Raw genomic sequence first — 12,206 nt, 5'->3', positions numbered from 1 at the left:
TTTTGCAATTTTGTGAGAAATCATAATTCAGCTTTTTTGCTTTTATTTTGAAGGCAGCTGCTATTTTTCACTACTTTAAAAACCACATCATCAGAGACCAAAGTCTCGGTCTCTGATAATATTTAGGAACCATCGTGAAATGGAAGGAGAAATAGAAACATGTTCTGTAGCACGATGGATTGCCAAACATATGGTTCCCCAAAAACATGCAGCTTTCCGGCAGTGATAATAATATATACACATATAATAATAATAATATACACAGATAGGACTACATCAGAATACATACATCTCAAAATATCACCTTCTTATATTGTTGCTTTCTAATCTTGCTGTAGTATCCAAAATAAGGTCATGCTAAACAAAAAACAACAAAAGCACATTTAAATCAACAGTTATTATCTCTACTACTCCCAGACAGAAACATTGCAGTATTCTGGCTCAGTTCTGAAGACAAACCATATGGTGCGATGACCTATGGGCATCTCAATCCTGGCTGCCTAATGTCAGCCATATGTGGGCAACAGATTAGCTAAATGTCAGCCACAAGTTAACCAAATAAACCATAAGTGGCCTTGAGCTGACTGAAACATATGGTTTACAGAAACATGTGCAGGACTACAGTATTCACCATGTAACACATTTTTTGGTGTTGTGTTTATTTTTAAAAATGAATACCTGCTCATTCAAGGCTTTTTCTTTATGTTTTAATATGATGCTTTAGTATCAGTATAGATTTGTGTTACAAGCAAACAGACCAAAAAAAAAAAGATCTAGCCTTTGATAACAGCTCAGCATACAGATGTGTGTGGACAACCTTCATCAAGGCAAACAATAGCTGCTTTGTGGAAACTGAAATATGAAATTTTTTTCATACTATTCCATATGGACATAGATGTAGTGCTATTTGTAATGACCATGTACACTGAAGTTAAGGCTAAAATACAGTGTTAACATACATCAGTTCATGAAAGGGAACGTTGTTTCCCATCAGGTGTCTGGTTAGTGGATGTGTACAGTATCTTTCATAACTGTTTACCTGTGCGCATTCTAATAATGCAGTCTGAAAGTGTCTTTAAAGGATAACACATCATCATAAGTGTTACTAGTTTGGGCTGAAACTGGGAACAGGAGCCTAAAGCTTTCATAGTCATTGTACGAAGCCTTACCAGTAGTTCTTTCAGCACAGTTTCTGGTGCTTGATAAATACAAGACCAGTGTTGGTCAAGTTACCTGAAAAAAGTAATTAATTACTGATTACTTCTCCAAGAAAGTAATCCTGTTAATTTACTGATTACTTATTTTCAAAAGTAATTAGTTATTATTACTTAGTTACTTTTTAAAAACATGATACACAACCTGAATACATAATAAAGCAACAGACCTTTCTGCCCAATTCTATTTTTTCTGCATAATCCATCTTATAAAATTGAATCAAATGAAAGAGTCTTTTTTATTAGGTTTAATCTTTTAACTTTATGCACATTGCATCAAGCAAAAATTAAATCATATGCAACTGTCTTTGACTTGAAAAAATTTGGTTAACATTTAAACCTATTTTCTGCATATTCCAGCATATAAAATAAAATAATTTTTCGTGTTTACACTCCCTCTTTCAAATAGATGCAAGTAAAACACAGCAAAAATAAAAAAAAAATAAAAAAAAAAATGAACAAGATTCAGCAGCACTAACTCCTGTCGCTGTTTTCTGTGCCTCACCTGTTTAGCAGGAGTGGGGCTGGTGGAGGTTTGCCTGGTGTCAGTGGGGGCAAATTTCACATCTCCAACAGTATAATATTATGTGTAAGAGCACCCTGTGTGTGTGTGTGTGTGTGTGTGTGTGTGTGTGTGTGTGTGTGTGTGTGTGTGTGTGTGTGTGTGTGTGTGTGTCACATCTTTAACAAATATTCATAGTCAATGTGGTGCCACTTTTTAATAAGTGAGAGAAAATAGGGTGTTTTGAAATTAATTGATATTCGTTTTATTTTATTTTATTTTTTTTTTTTATTTTTTTTTTTTTGTCTGTCCCATTTGGTTCTTAAGCCGTCAGAATTGTTGTCTGAAGACCAACAAGGATACCAAATGGATTTATTTTGCCAAATGGATCATCATGGCATTGCCGTATTGGTCCATTTGATCAAACTTTGTTGTTATTATTTATTTTATTTTCAGTTGTTACGGATGGGACAGACATGACTGGGGGATAGGAAAGGGAGAAAGAAAGAGAGGAAGGAAAAGAAAAACAGAAGGAAAAGGGACAGTGAGAAAGGGCACTTATAAAGACAAAGAGAAAGAAAAAAAAAAAATCTCCTGGATCACCTGTTGAGAGAAAAAGAAGAGAAGACAAGCAAAAAAAACCAAACAAAAACAAAGCAACATACTAAACACAACACCATCACGTTAATCTAGCTGAGTGTGAACAGCAGTAAATACTAAATATTGAAAGTTGTTGTGCAGCACGCAGGGACAGACAGCGCACAATGTGCTTTGAAGTAGCAGCTAAGAAAGGTGTAGTTTATGTCTCACGAACAGTGAACACCCGTGTGCACACCTGTGTGGATCAACGCGCTTGTATACAAAAGGTTTCCCCATGTAATGGTCTGCTAGAGGGTGTGGAGGCCCATAGCCCCGTCCCCCAGGGCATGAAGCAGGCATGGAGGAGATCCAGGCTCCAGACATCCAGAGGACCCAGAGTGCGAGAGCCCAAGGAGCACCACCGGAGGGGCATCCGTGCCACCTTCCTGGGAAGGGCTGAGGAGATCCCCAGACGAGGGGTCACCCAGTAGCCATGGAGCAGAAGCCAGAGGGGCTGCACTGGCGTGCCCGCCGGCTCTGCCGGCAGCCAGCTGTGCCAGAGTGAACCGAGTTGCAGGCCCGAGGCCGGAGGCCGAGGCCCCCTTTGCCCGGAAGAGGCCTGACCGAGCGACAGGCATCGGGCCCCGCCAAGTAGCCACGGGAGTGAGCCGGTGCATACCTGAGCGCCCAGCCCGGACACCAAGAACCACCAATGCACCAACCCCTGAGGGCATCAGTTACCAGCAGGGAGTGTGGTGAGGGGAGATGAGCCTCCACACTTGGAGGGCCTGGGAGTACCAGGGAGGTGGAGTCTAAGACCCGACCTGACATATAGACACAGACAAACAGGCACACACAGACATAAACATGCTTTCCCACCCTCATGCACACATATACAAACACTCAGCACTCACCCAACGTAGGGATAGACATATATAGACATGTACACACAATCATACTCCCCAAACATACTCTATGCCCGGGTCCAGGTACCCTCGCCCCCAGAGGGGAAACGGCACCCAGACCCAAGAGATGTGACCCTTTCCCCGGGGTGGAGGCAAGCAGACCGCCCCAGGCTCCGCAGCAGCAGGGAGACCAACCGGACAGCCAACACCTCCTCCCAGCCCCGCCCGATGGCTAGTAGAGAACGGGGGTGTGTGAAGACCCCATACCTCCCTCCTCCCGCTCATGTGTAGTGTTGCTGCGTGTTGTTCTAAAGTGCATTTAAAACAAGGGAGGGCATGGTGCTGCTGCCAGAGAGCAGCAGGTGTTAGCACGGCCCTCCCGAGAACCCTCAATGTCTACATGGATTTAAAATTGAGAGGTGGGCACCGGCGCCAGAGGTAGGGTTGAATACACAGACCGTCCTCTGGGCGCCGTTAACGTGGTCACCCTCAAGGCCCTATATATATATATATATATATATATATATATATACATATATATATATATATATATATATATATATATATATATATATATATATATATGTGTGTGTGTTATGAGAGTGTGAATAATGTGGATGTCTAAGTTGTGAAATAAAATTGAGGCACAGGTGGCCAGAAGGGGACAGAGGGGGGAATGCCTCCCCTGCACCCTGGTGACACACCCAGACCCCAAGGCCCTACCTGTGTGGGTGGGTGTGGTGGAGCGGGAAGAGGGAGGCAGCCGGGGATGGGGAGGAAAAGAAGGGAGGGGCAAGATGATAGTCGTTTTAAACAGTAATAAGTAATTTAAATCCATTAATGAGTCATTTCTAAATTCTAAAAATTTTCAGCAGCTATTGATGACGCATGGGGTGTGTTCCTTTAAGACTGCAGTGGGAACGGAGAGACTTGAGCTTTTTCCGACACGGTTAGCTGTCAGTATTTATGAAGGAGTACAAAAATATAAATGAAAAGTTAAGGCAACATTTACTGTTACTGTTACAATTTGTCGCAGGAATAATTAAACATTTACAAAATTACACCACCAAATGGCAAGCTGGCATTGCAGTTAGCACTGAAACTCAGTGAAACTCAGTACTTTCAATAAAGAATGTATAAAAATCTTGTGAATAAACAGTTAATGAAGCTGCTGATTGCAAACCAGGAAAAACTGTCATGTGTTCTTTGTATTGTAGCTTTATAAGTAAAATAAATATCTCTGTCTTTATTTAAAAAGTGGCCCCATGCTCAGTTTGTTTCTGTACTTCCTGTAAGTAACTCGTCTAAGACTTGTTGATGAATAAATGGACTTAAATTGAGAACTAGAGTGCTGTGAAAAGTATTTGCTGCCTTCTTGATATCTTTTTTTTTTTATTTACTACATTTACATGTTGAGATCATCACACATTCCACATTCATTGTGCCCTTTCCAAATGAGGTAGCACTCTGGAATCTCAACCCACAGTGTCCTTACAATGACAATAAATCTTACAAATTTTAATATTAGACAAAGATAAATACAAAATGCATTTTTAGATGATGATTTCATTTATTAAAGGAAATAAGGAAATATAAGGAAATATTCAAACCTTCCTGGCCCTACACGGAAAAAGTAATTGCTCTCCCTAATTAAATAATGTATAGAATAGAATAGAATAGAATAGCTCTTTATTGTCATTGTACATACAACGAAATTGTTGTGATCAACCACATTTTTTAAAAAAAAAACAGAGTTCACTTTCACTGGTTCACCCCTCAGCTTGTGTCCTGAACCTTACGCAGCATGTTACTAATCCAAAACGGTAAGTCCACCTATAATTTTGGAGTGTTCAAAGTAAGTCTGGATCTAAATCCAGTTAAGATGTTTTGGCAAACTGTGTGTTTGTGCTTGAAAACCCTCCTCTTTTTTGAATTAAAACATTTCTGTAAAGAAAAGTGGGCCAAAATTCCTCCACGGTGATGTGAATGACTCAGTGCCAGTTATTGCAAATGCTTGATTGCAATTCTTACTGCCAAGGGCGGCGTAACCCATTATTATTGTTCCACCAAGGCTAGTTAGGTTTAGATAACTTTTTTCTTTTAACAAATGAAATCATCATTTAAAAACTGCATTTTATATGAACTGGGTCTGTTTGTCTAATATTAACATTTGTTTGGCGATCTGAAGGGTGTAAGTGGGACCAAGAAGAAATTGGGAAGGGGGCAAATACTGTTTTCATAGCAGTGTATGTTCTACATGCTGTAAATAGCAACCGACTTGAACCGAGTGTATTGAGTATATTGATGTTCTCTCCTCTAGCCACTGGACTGACTTGGCCTGTTTACTGGACATGGGATAAAGGATAAGATGTATTTCTTGTCTGTAGGGACCACTGTTGACTTTAGCACAACCATTAACTTGTTTTGGAATGTGAATGCTGCAATAGTATTGTACACATAATGTGTTGTTATATACTTAATGCATGAGTGATGGACATTGATTTTCTTCTGTGGTCCAGTTTGACACTAACAGTACTTTAATACCACAGAAAGCCAATGTGTTGTTTCTTTCAGCTGATGTGTTAAATAGTCATTGCTGTCATCTAGCAGTTGCTTGCTATGGTGTATGTGTTGGCCACAGACTGGTAAATGATCTCTCAAACTGGAGCCAAGCTGAATCTGTCTGGTGGGTTTTTACAGGAAAAGCTGTGTAACTGCAGATGGATCAACATGTAGTTGTGGTGTCCTCCCTCTCTCTTATTTATTTTCCTCAGATTCAACCCTCTGAAGGTGCTGCAGCCCAAACGTCGCTTGCAGCAAATACTGGCGTCCTCGCCCGTGCCGGTACCCAAGCCGGCGTCTGGGTCGGGGACTGCTGTGCCAGCCGCCACAGCACCAGTGGCCATTCCTGTGCCCGCGCCCCCTGCGTGAGACACACTTCAGTTACAGTCTGAGAGAGCATGCTCCATAGCTGTAGCTGTAGCTTTGGCATGCACTGTAGCCACTAAAACCAAAATTGGAAATTAAATGTTGGAAAAATAAACAACAGCACACAGGCAAGTTATGGTTCTAACCTGTGAATAATGCGGTGAAACGTGATCGAGTAAGGATTTATCTTTGTAGTCAGGTGTGTGGCTTCTCCTGTCAACATCACCTGTTGCAAAGCTGCACAGGTCACCTTTGTCAACGATCAGGCAAGCGGTTGACACAGAGTAGATTTTTTATTTGAGTCTCCTGATGCTGTGAATCTAGTTAATTTCTCTTTTATTTGGTAGGCAGTAGTTTTCATGATAAAAAAGATGTGTTTGTTAGTTTAATAAAAAAGTTGGAATGGAACAGATCCAGATCTACTATAAACGGTGTCATAGGATCACAACTGCTAAAAGTAAAAGTCGATTTCTTATTTGATTGTTGTTTGCACTGAAGACTTTTTCTAAGACGCAGTACTGAAACTCAGAAGTTGGGATAAATATTTATCCCCAGCATAGATAAGAATAATTTAGCAGAGCCACAGACATGTATGTGCAGGTAAACTGAAAAGTTTACCATCAATAGCTAGCTTGTTTAGTTAGCTAGCGTTACCTCTGGATACTAGATGGGTACTTGCATGCAGTCAATGCTAAAAGACTTATTCTTGTTATACAGCGTAGAGCTAGTTGATGACGTATAAGGTATAGTGCTGTTATTCATTAAGAATTAGCTTTAAACTATGTAAAGCAACAAGAGACTTTCAAAAAAGTCTATGTATTGAATTTTCCAAAATCTGCTATATTTTGGTTAACTTCAGTTGGTGTTTGCTACACGAAAACCTGCACCATGCTACTGTTAACATAAACCCTAAAGGTTTATGATTAGTTTAGTGTGGAATTAGAATAATTCTGTATAGTGCATTAAAACTTAAAGCCAAGAATATGCTTCAATGTGGACACAGACATGGACTGCTGGAGACCCAATGGCCAAGTAGTCATTCCTCTTATACTTTGTCACCTGCTTGTTCTTCACCTGGGGAGCATGCGTATTTGTGCATTGTAATGTAAAAATGTGGTCCCAAAAAAAGCAGGCATGCCTGGAGTCTATTATACATAGAGCTGTAGCAAAATGACTCTACTTCTGTTTGACTTCATGACATCTTTATAAACATTTTTTGATTAGAGTTGTGGCCTCGGGTTGCTCGGTTCAAGACTTGTGCAAAACAACATGATGTACTTTTTAAAATTATAGATCCATGAATAAGATAAACAAAAAAGCAAGGTACGGTTTTATTGTGTGACTACCATCGATATGATAAGTCACGACTGAAGTGTAAAAAAATGAGAATGGTCAAACCAACTTCCAACACATGTATACAGTCTGTGGCCAGTAAGGAGCACAGAAAGTGGCAAGAACTGTGTGCGTGTTGTTGTGTCACATCACCTTAGAGTCTGTGATACTATCATGTACTTATATGCAAGAATTGGTGCTAATCTTTCAAGGATTAGGTTTAGTGGCTACATGCACGGTAGAAATGGCACGTTTAATGTGCATACTGTGATCACTGGTTGACCGCAGCCACTCACTCAACAGCACTGTGTGAAACACTCATGTGCAGCAGCATTGCCTGTAATGCGAATGTGCTTTTGGTTTATCGAGATATTGTTTACTAAATCAGTTTCAGCCTCTTGAGCAAAGTTGCTTTCGTAAAGGAATGTCTCTTCACTCCTCTCCACCCACTCATGCTAACACCTGACAACTGGGAAATGCTTGCCTCAAGCAGACAACACCCACACCCCAGACATTAGTTCCATCCCAGCAGATGGCTGGGATGAACTGTCACGTCCTCAACACTGTTGTACTGTGTATTTTATCCCTTTCCAGGCTCAGTGTTTCTGCTGCTTCTCTCTCCCCATTTCTGTGCTATTAAGTGTTTAGTTGTCAGTATCTGCCTTCCTCCCTAATTCTGTAACACAGGACACGGTGACTCAGTTCTGTATCAAAATATACAGTAAAAAATGGAAACAACAGGCGTGTGTTCATTAGTAGTTTAAATATAATGTATCTGCCTATTACAAACTGTCTCCAGCGGTTTATTATATAATCCACGTGACTAAGGATTTTGTTTTTCTTATTTGACCTCATGCTTAAAATGACTTTTTGGAACTTTTGCTGAACATTAGCTGCATGCTCAAACAAACCCTGAGTAAAAGTATTATTAATCTTTTACAGGGCACTCAAAATTCAAAATTTCATTTATAGTGTTACAAGAGTTTTTGTTTGTTTCTTTGTTTGGTCATTTGTTTGTGCACACATGTGCATGCATGATTCCATACACCACTGATTGGACTTGGTGTATTGCACCCATGCTTAATTTTTTTTTTTAAAAAGTAAATTAAAAAACTTTACCGTAGGTGCTTTGTGACGATAACAGGACAGTAATCAGCTTCTTCTCCGGTAACTTCCTCATTGTGTCGATGGACTTAAGCTCCATTGTCTTAGACGACAGCAGACCATAGCAGTCCTTGTTCTGCTCTAGAGACCTGGTAGAGTCAGCTTAGCAGCATTAGTTCTAAACCTCTTTGAAGTTCTGATTAATGTGGCCCTCAATTCAATCATCAGCTGTTTCTCTAGTAACTTCCCCAGTCAGTAAAATCTTGTGACAATTAAAAACAGTCAAACAGTTTTGACCTGCAATTGTCAACCGTGGTCTTCTGATAGTTCAACATAGCAGCAAATGAACTAGCTCTCCACCAGCAGTGCATTTTGGTTTAGAGTGAACCTTCAGCTTGTTCCAGATCTACAAGATTAGCATTGTAAGCTGCAGTGGAGCTGGAGAAAGAAAAGCTCACAGAAGAAGAAGCTGAGGACCGCCCAAACAGTTAGATGGTCACTTTGCCATCATGGAAACATGACATAGTTAACAACTGAACTTTCAAAATAGAGTGAAATGAACTCATGAGCAACTTAAAAATTCAATCAAATTGCAAAAACATTGTGCTTCATTAGTTTTTCTGTGTTGGTGAAATAAGTAAGATATGTAATTGTGGGAAACACTGACTGTCATACTTTGCTTTATACATAAAGTATGAGATACATATACATACATATATATATATATATATATATATATATAGATATATATAGATAGATATAGATATAGATATATAGATATAGATATATATATACGTATATATATATATATATATGTATGTATATGAACAGACATGAACAGCAGAAAGTTTAAAGACAGAGACGAGTTATATACAAGACTATGTTTAGTGTTTAGTGTGTAGTTTTCGTGTCCTGTGTCCAATACCCTCATGGCTGCTCTGATTGACCCTGCTTGTCCTCCCCTCCCAGTGTGGTGGCCAGTGATTGGGCAACAGTCATGTCCTTTTAAAGAACAACAGTAACTCAATTGGTGAACATTCATTAAATACTTTAAAACCACACAGACGCTGACAGAAGTTGCCAATCACAGATAACCCTGCTTTTTTTCTAGCTACCACTGGTATACTTAAACTGTACTAACAGTTTAAGTATAAAAAAGCCTAGAGGTGAAAATATATACATCACTAATTGTACTCTTTGATATTATGTGGTTTTACTTGGTCTCTATGGTGGTTTTGCACAGGTGTCAGTTGTCTTAGAGTTTAACTTTTTTTAATTCACTTGTTAAGCTAAGCTAGTTTGCACTTGTCATCAAAAATGGGGGGAAATTTTTTATAATTTTCACTTGTGTCGGAGGTTTAAGAGCAATGAGCAGCTAAACATATTGACAGTTAAATACAACAGTGTTGCACTGTATATTCTGACAGTCATTGTATCAGCTTTGTCAGAGATTAAATGTGTTTTCTATAAGTTTGCTGAGATATTTTTGTGAAAGTGTGTTGCGAGTTAGGATGGGGCTGTTATGAATATTGTTGTTGCCGCTGCTTCCATGTTACTCTTAGAAGACCTAAAACATTTTATCACTTGTAAATTGTGTTTCAGGATGCAGTGTTAGTTTACATTCCAGTAAAAGCCTCATAGCAGTAAACTGCTCCAATTAGCGGTGCAGTATAGGAAGCCAAACAGAGGAGCCTCAACATTGAAGCATGGCTTTTAGAAAGCAACCTCTCCTGAGCCACTTCACTGTTTGAGTTCTTACACTTTAAGATTATGCTGAGAAATGCTAAATGTCAACCAACCTTGCCTCCCTTCAGTGTGCAGCAGGCACATTGCCACCCTCTGTGATTTAACACCCTCTTGTCTCTGGTCAGGTTTGACTACTGCAGGTTCATAGAGTTAGACTACGTGCCCATGGAGTCAAGCTATATGGTGTCAATGCGCCCAACTAAAGGCTATGTATCTACCAAGTCACCGACCAAGGGATACGCTTCCACCAAGTCTCCGGATCGCCACAGTCGTTCAACAAACTCTCCCTCCACCCCTCGCTCCCGGTCTGTCCCGACACGCTCTTCTTTCCTCCCGATCAGTCTTGATCCTTTAAAGCATGGGAATGGCAAGATGTTTTGCACTGCTGTAAATGTTATGTGTCGCTACATTCTAGAAAACATCCTGTCTAGTCTGACTCTCTTCTTCTTTTCTGTCTGATTGCTCCCTTTTAGTTCCCTTCTGGTGAAAGCTTTCTTTTTTTTATTTAAGTAATGCTAATTTGATGTCCTTTTCAGTTTCAGCATTGTTGTGAGTGCCAAGAGGAGTGTGTGTATTTGTTTCTCAGGCCAACATGCTGAAATATTGTCCTCTGTGTATCTGTGTAGACCTGTGTTGTATTAGCATGTTGGTGGACCTGGACTGAAGTGTTTCCCATTCATTTCTGTGTGAACTGTGGATCTGTTTCATGGTGTTGCCAGGAACAGATTAACATGTCTCCTCTTACTGTGTACCAGGCGCACTCCAGCTGCGGCCAGTAATAGAGATCCCTATGGAAACGCTTCTCTCAGCAGCAGCAGCAACTCAGGCTCATGTAAAGGCAGTGAATGCAGCCCTACCAAAGGGTAAGAGGTGTAACACATGTCTACTAGCTCTTGTACCAGTGTAGTCCCAGTGCTAGAGCTAATTATGTTAGCAGATGCGGGCCACAGATTCTGCATTCTTCCTCCTAATGTTTCCCCAAATTCCAACACTAACACTGCAAAATAATGACTCCTCCAACTTGTTAAAATGTGGGCTTGTTCTCTAACAGCAGTGCACCACAAACTCTGCACCACTACTGCATTGGTGGAAAAGAGGTATAATGTTAGTGCCTTGGGATAGAAAATGAAACTCTTTGTGACTTTGTCACCTCAGTGAAAACAGAACTTAACATGATTTGCTGTCTTATTACCTCAACGAGCTATTTAATTAATATCCATCATTTTAAAAACTGAGGAGATATGGCTGCCAATTCACATTTCTGGAATCATTTTTATTAACTGTTTTCTGAATTTTAGCGATGATATGACATAAGCAAAAATTATTTACTACAGTTGGCTTTCCAAAAGTATGAAAGGGCACATTTGCAGTTTCTTCTTTCCTCAGTTTATGCTCATTGTTTGAATATGTGAATGAAAATATGGTGAGTGCTGTTAAAGAAAAGGAAAAAAGCCCACATTACTGATAAAACAGCAGCTCTGAGCCCCAACCTACTATTTTGAAGATAAGCAAAAAGTTATTTGTGAGATCATCATCACCGATGACTTAGACCTCAGAAGGTTAAGAGTGTTTGACACTCTTAATTCTGAAAATAGTGATGTTTGCTTTCCATCCATCCCTTCTTTCTTAACATCTCAAAAATTGGAAAACAGCACTTATTCTTTTCATAAACTGAAGTCCTGTCTGTTTTAGACGCCATCAGAAGTACACGTCATGTACAGACAACCATGGCATTCGGCCTCCTCCACCAGAGCAGTACCTCACACCCCTTCAGCAGAAGGAGGTGTGTATCCGACACCTGCGGGCCAAGCTAAAAGAAACCATCAACACCCTGCAAGACAGGTGAGATACTGAGACAGAATGAGAGACTGGCAGGTCCTAGAAAGCAAGGTTTTA

At 40.0% G+C, this 12,206-nt stretch overlaps 1 protein-coding gene across 2 annotated transcripts in view; it reads left to right on the top strand.

Annotated features, from left to right (window-relative positions):
* Window positions 1-12,206, top strand: part of snphb (syntaphilin b) — a 38,252-nt gene that overhangs the window by 11,956 nt on the left and 14,090 nt on the right. Inside the window, exons 3-5 of one of the 2 annotated variants that reach the window (XM_039603973.1) lie at window positions 10,436-10,615; window positions 11,066-11,173; window positions 12,003-12,152. In XM_039603973.1, coding sequence (XP_039459907.1) covers window positions 10,436-10,615; window positions 11,066-11,173; window positions 12,003-12,152 — 438 coding nt within the window. The remainder of the gene's footprint in view (window positions 1-10,435; window positions 10,616-11,065; window positions 11,174-12,002; window positions 12,153-12,206) is intronic. The other variant, XM_039603974.1, reaches the window with a different exon arrangement.

This window comes from Oreochromis aureus, linkage group 20 (genome assembly GCF_013358895.1).
Source record: "Oreochromis aureus strain Israel breed Guangdong linkage group 20, ZZ_aureus, whole genome shotgun sequence".
In the NCBI taxonomy this organism is placed as follows: domain Eukaryota; kingdom Metazoa; phylum Chordata; class Actinopteri; order Cichliformes; family Cichlidae; genus Oreochromis; species Oreochromis aureus.
Note: the sequence above shows the minus strand (reverse complement) of the source record. Positions and strands in the feature narration are given on the sequence as shown.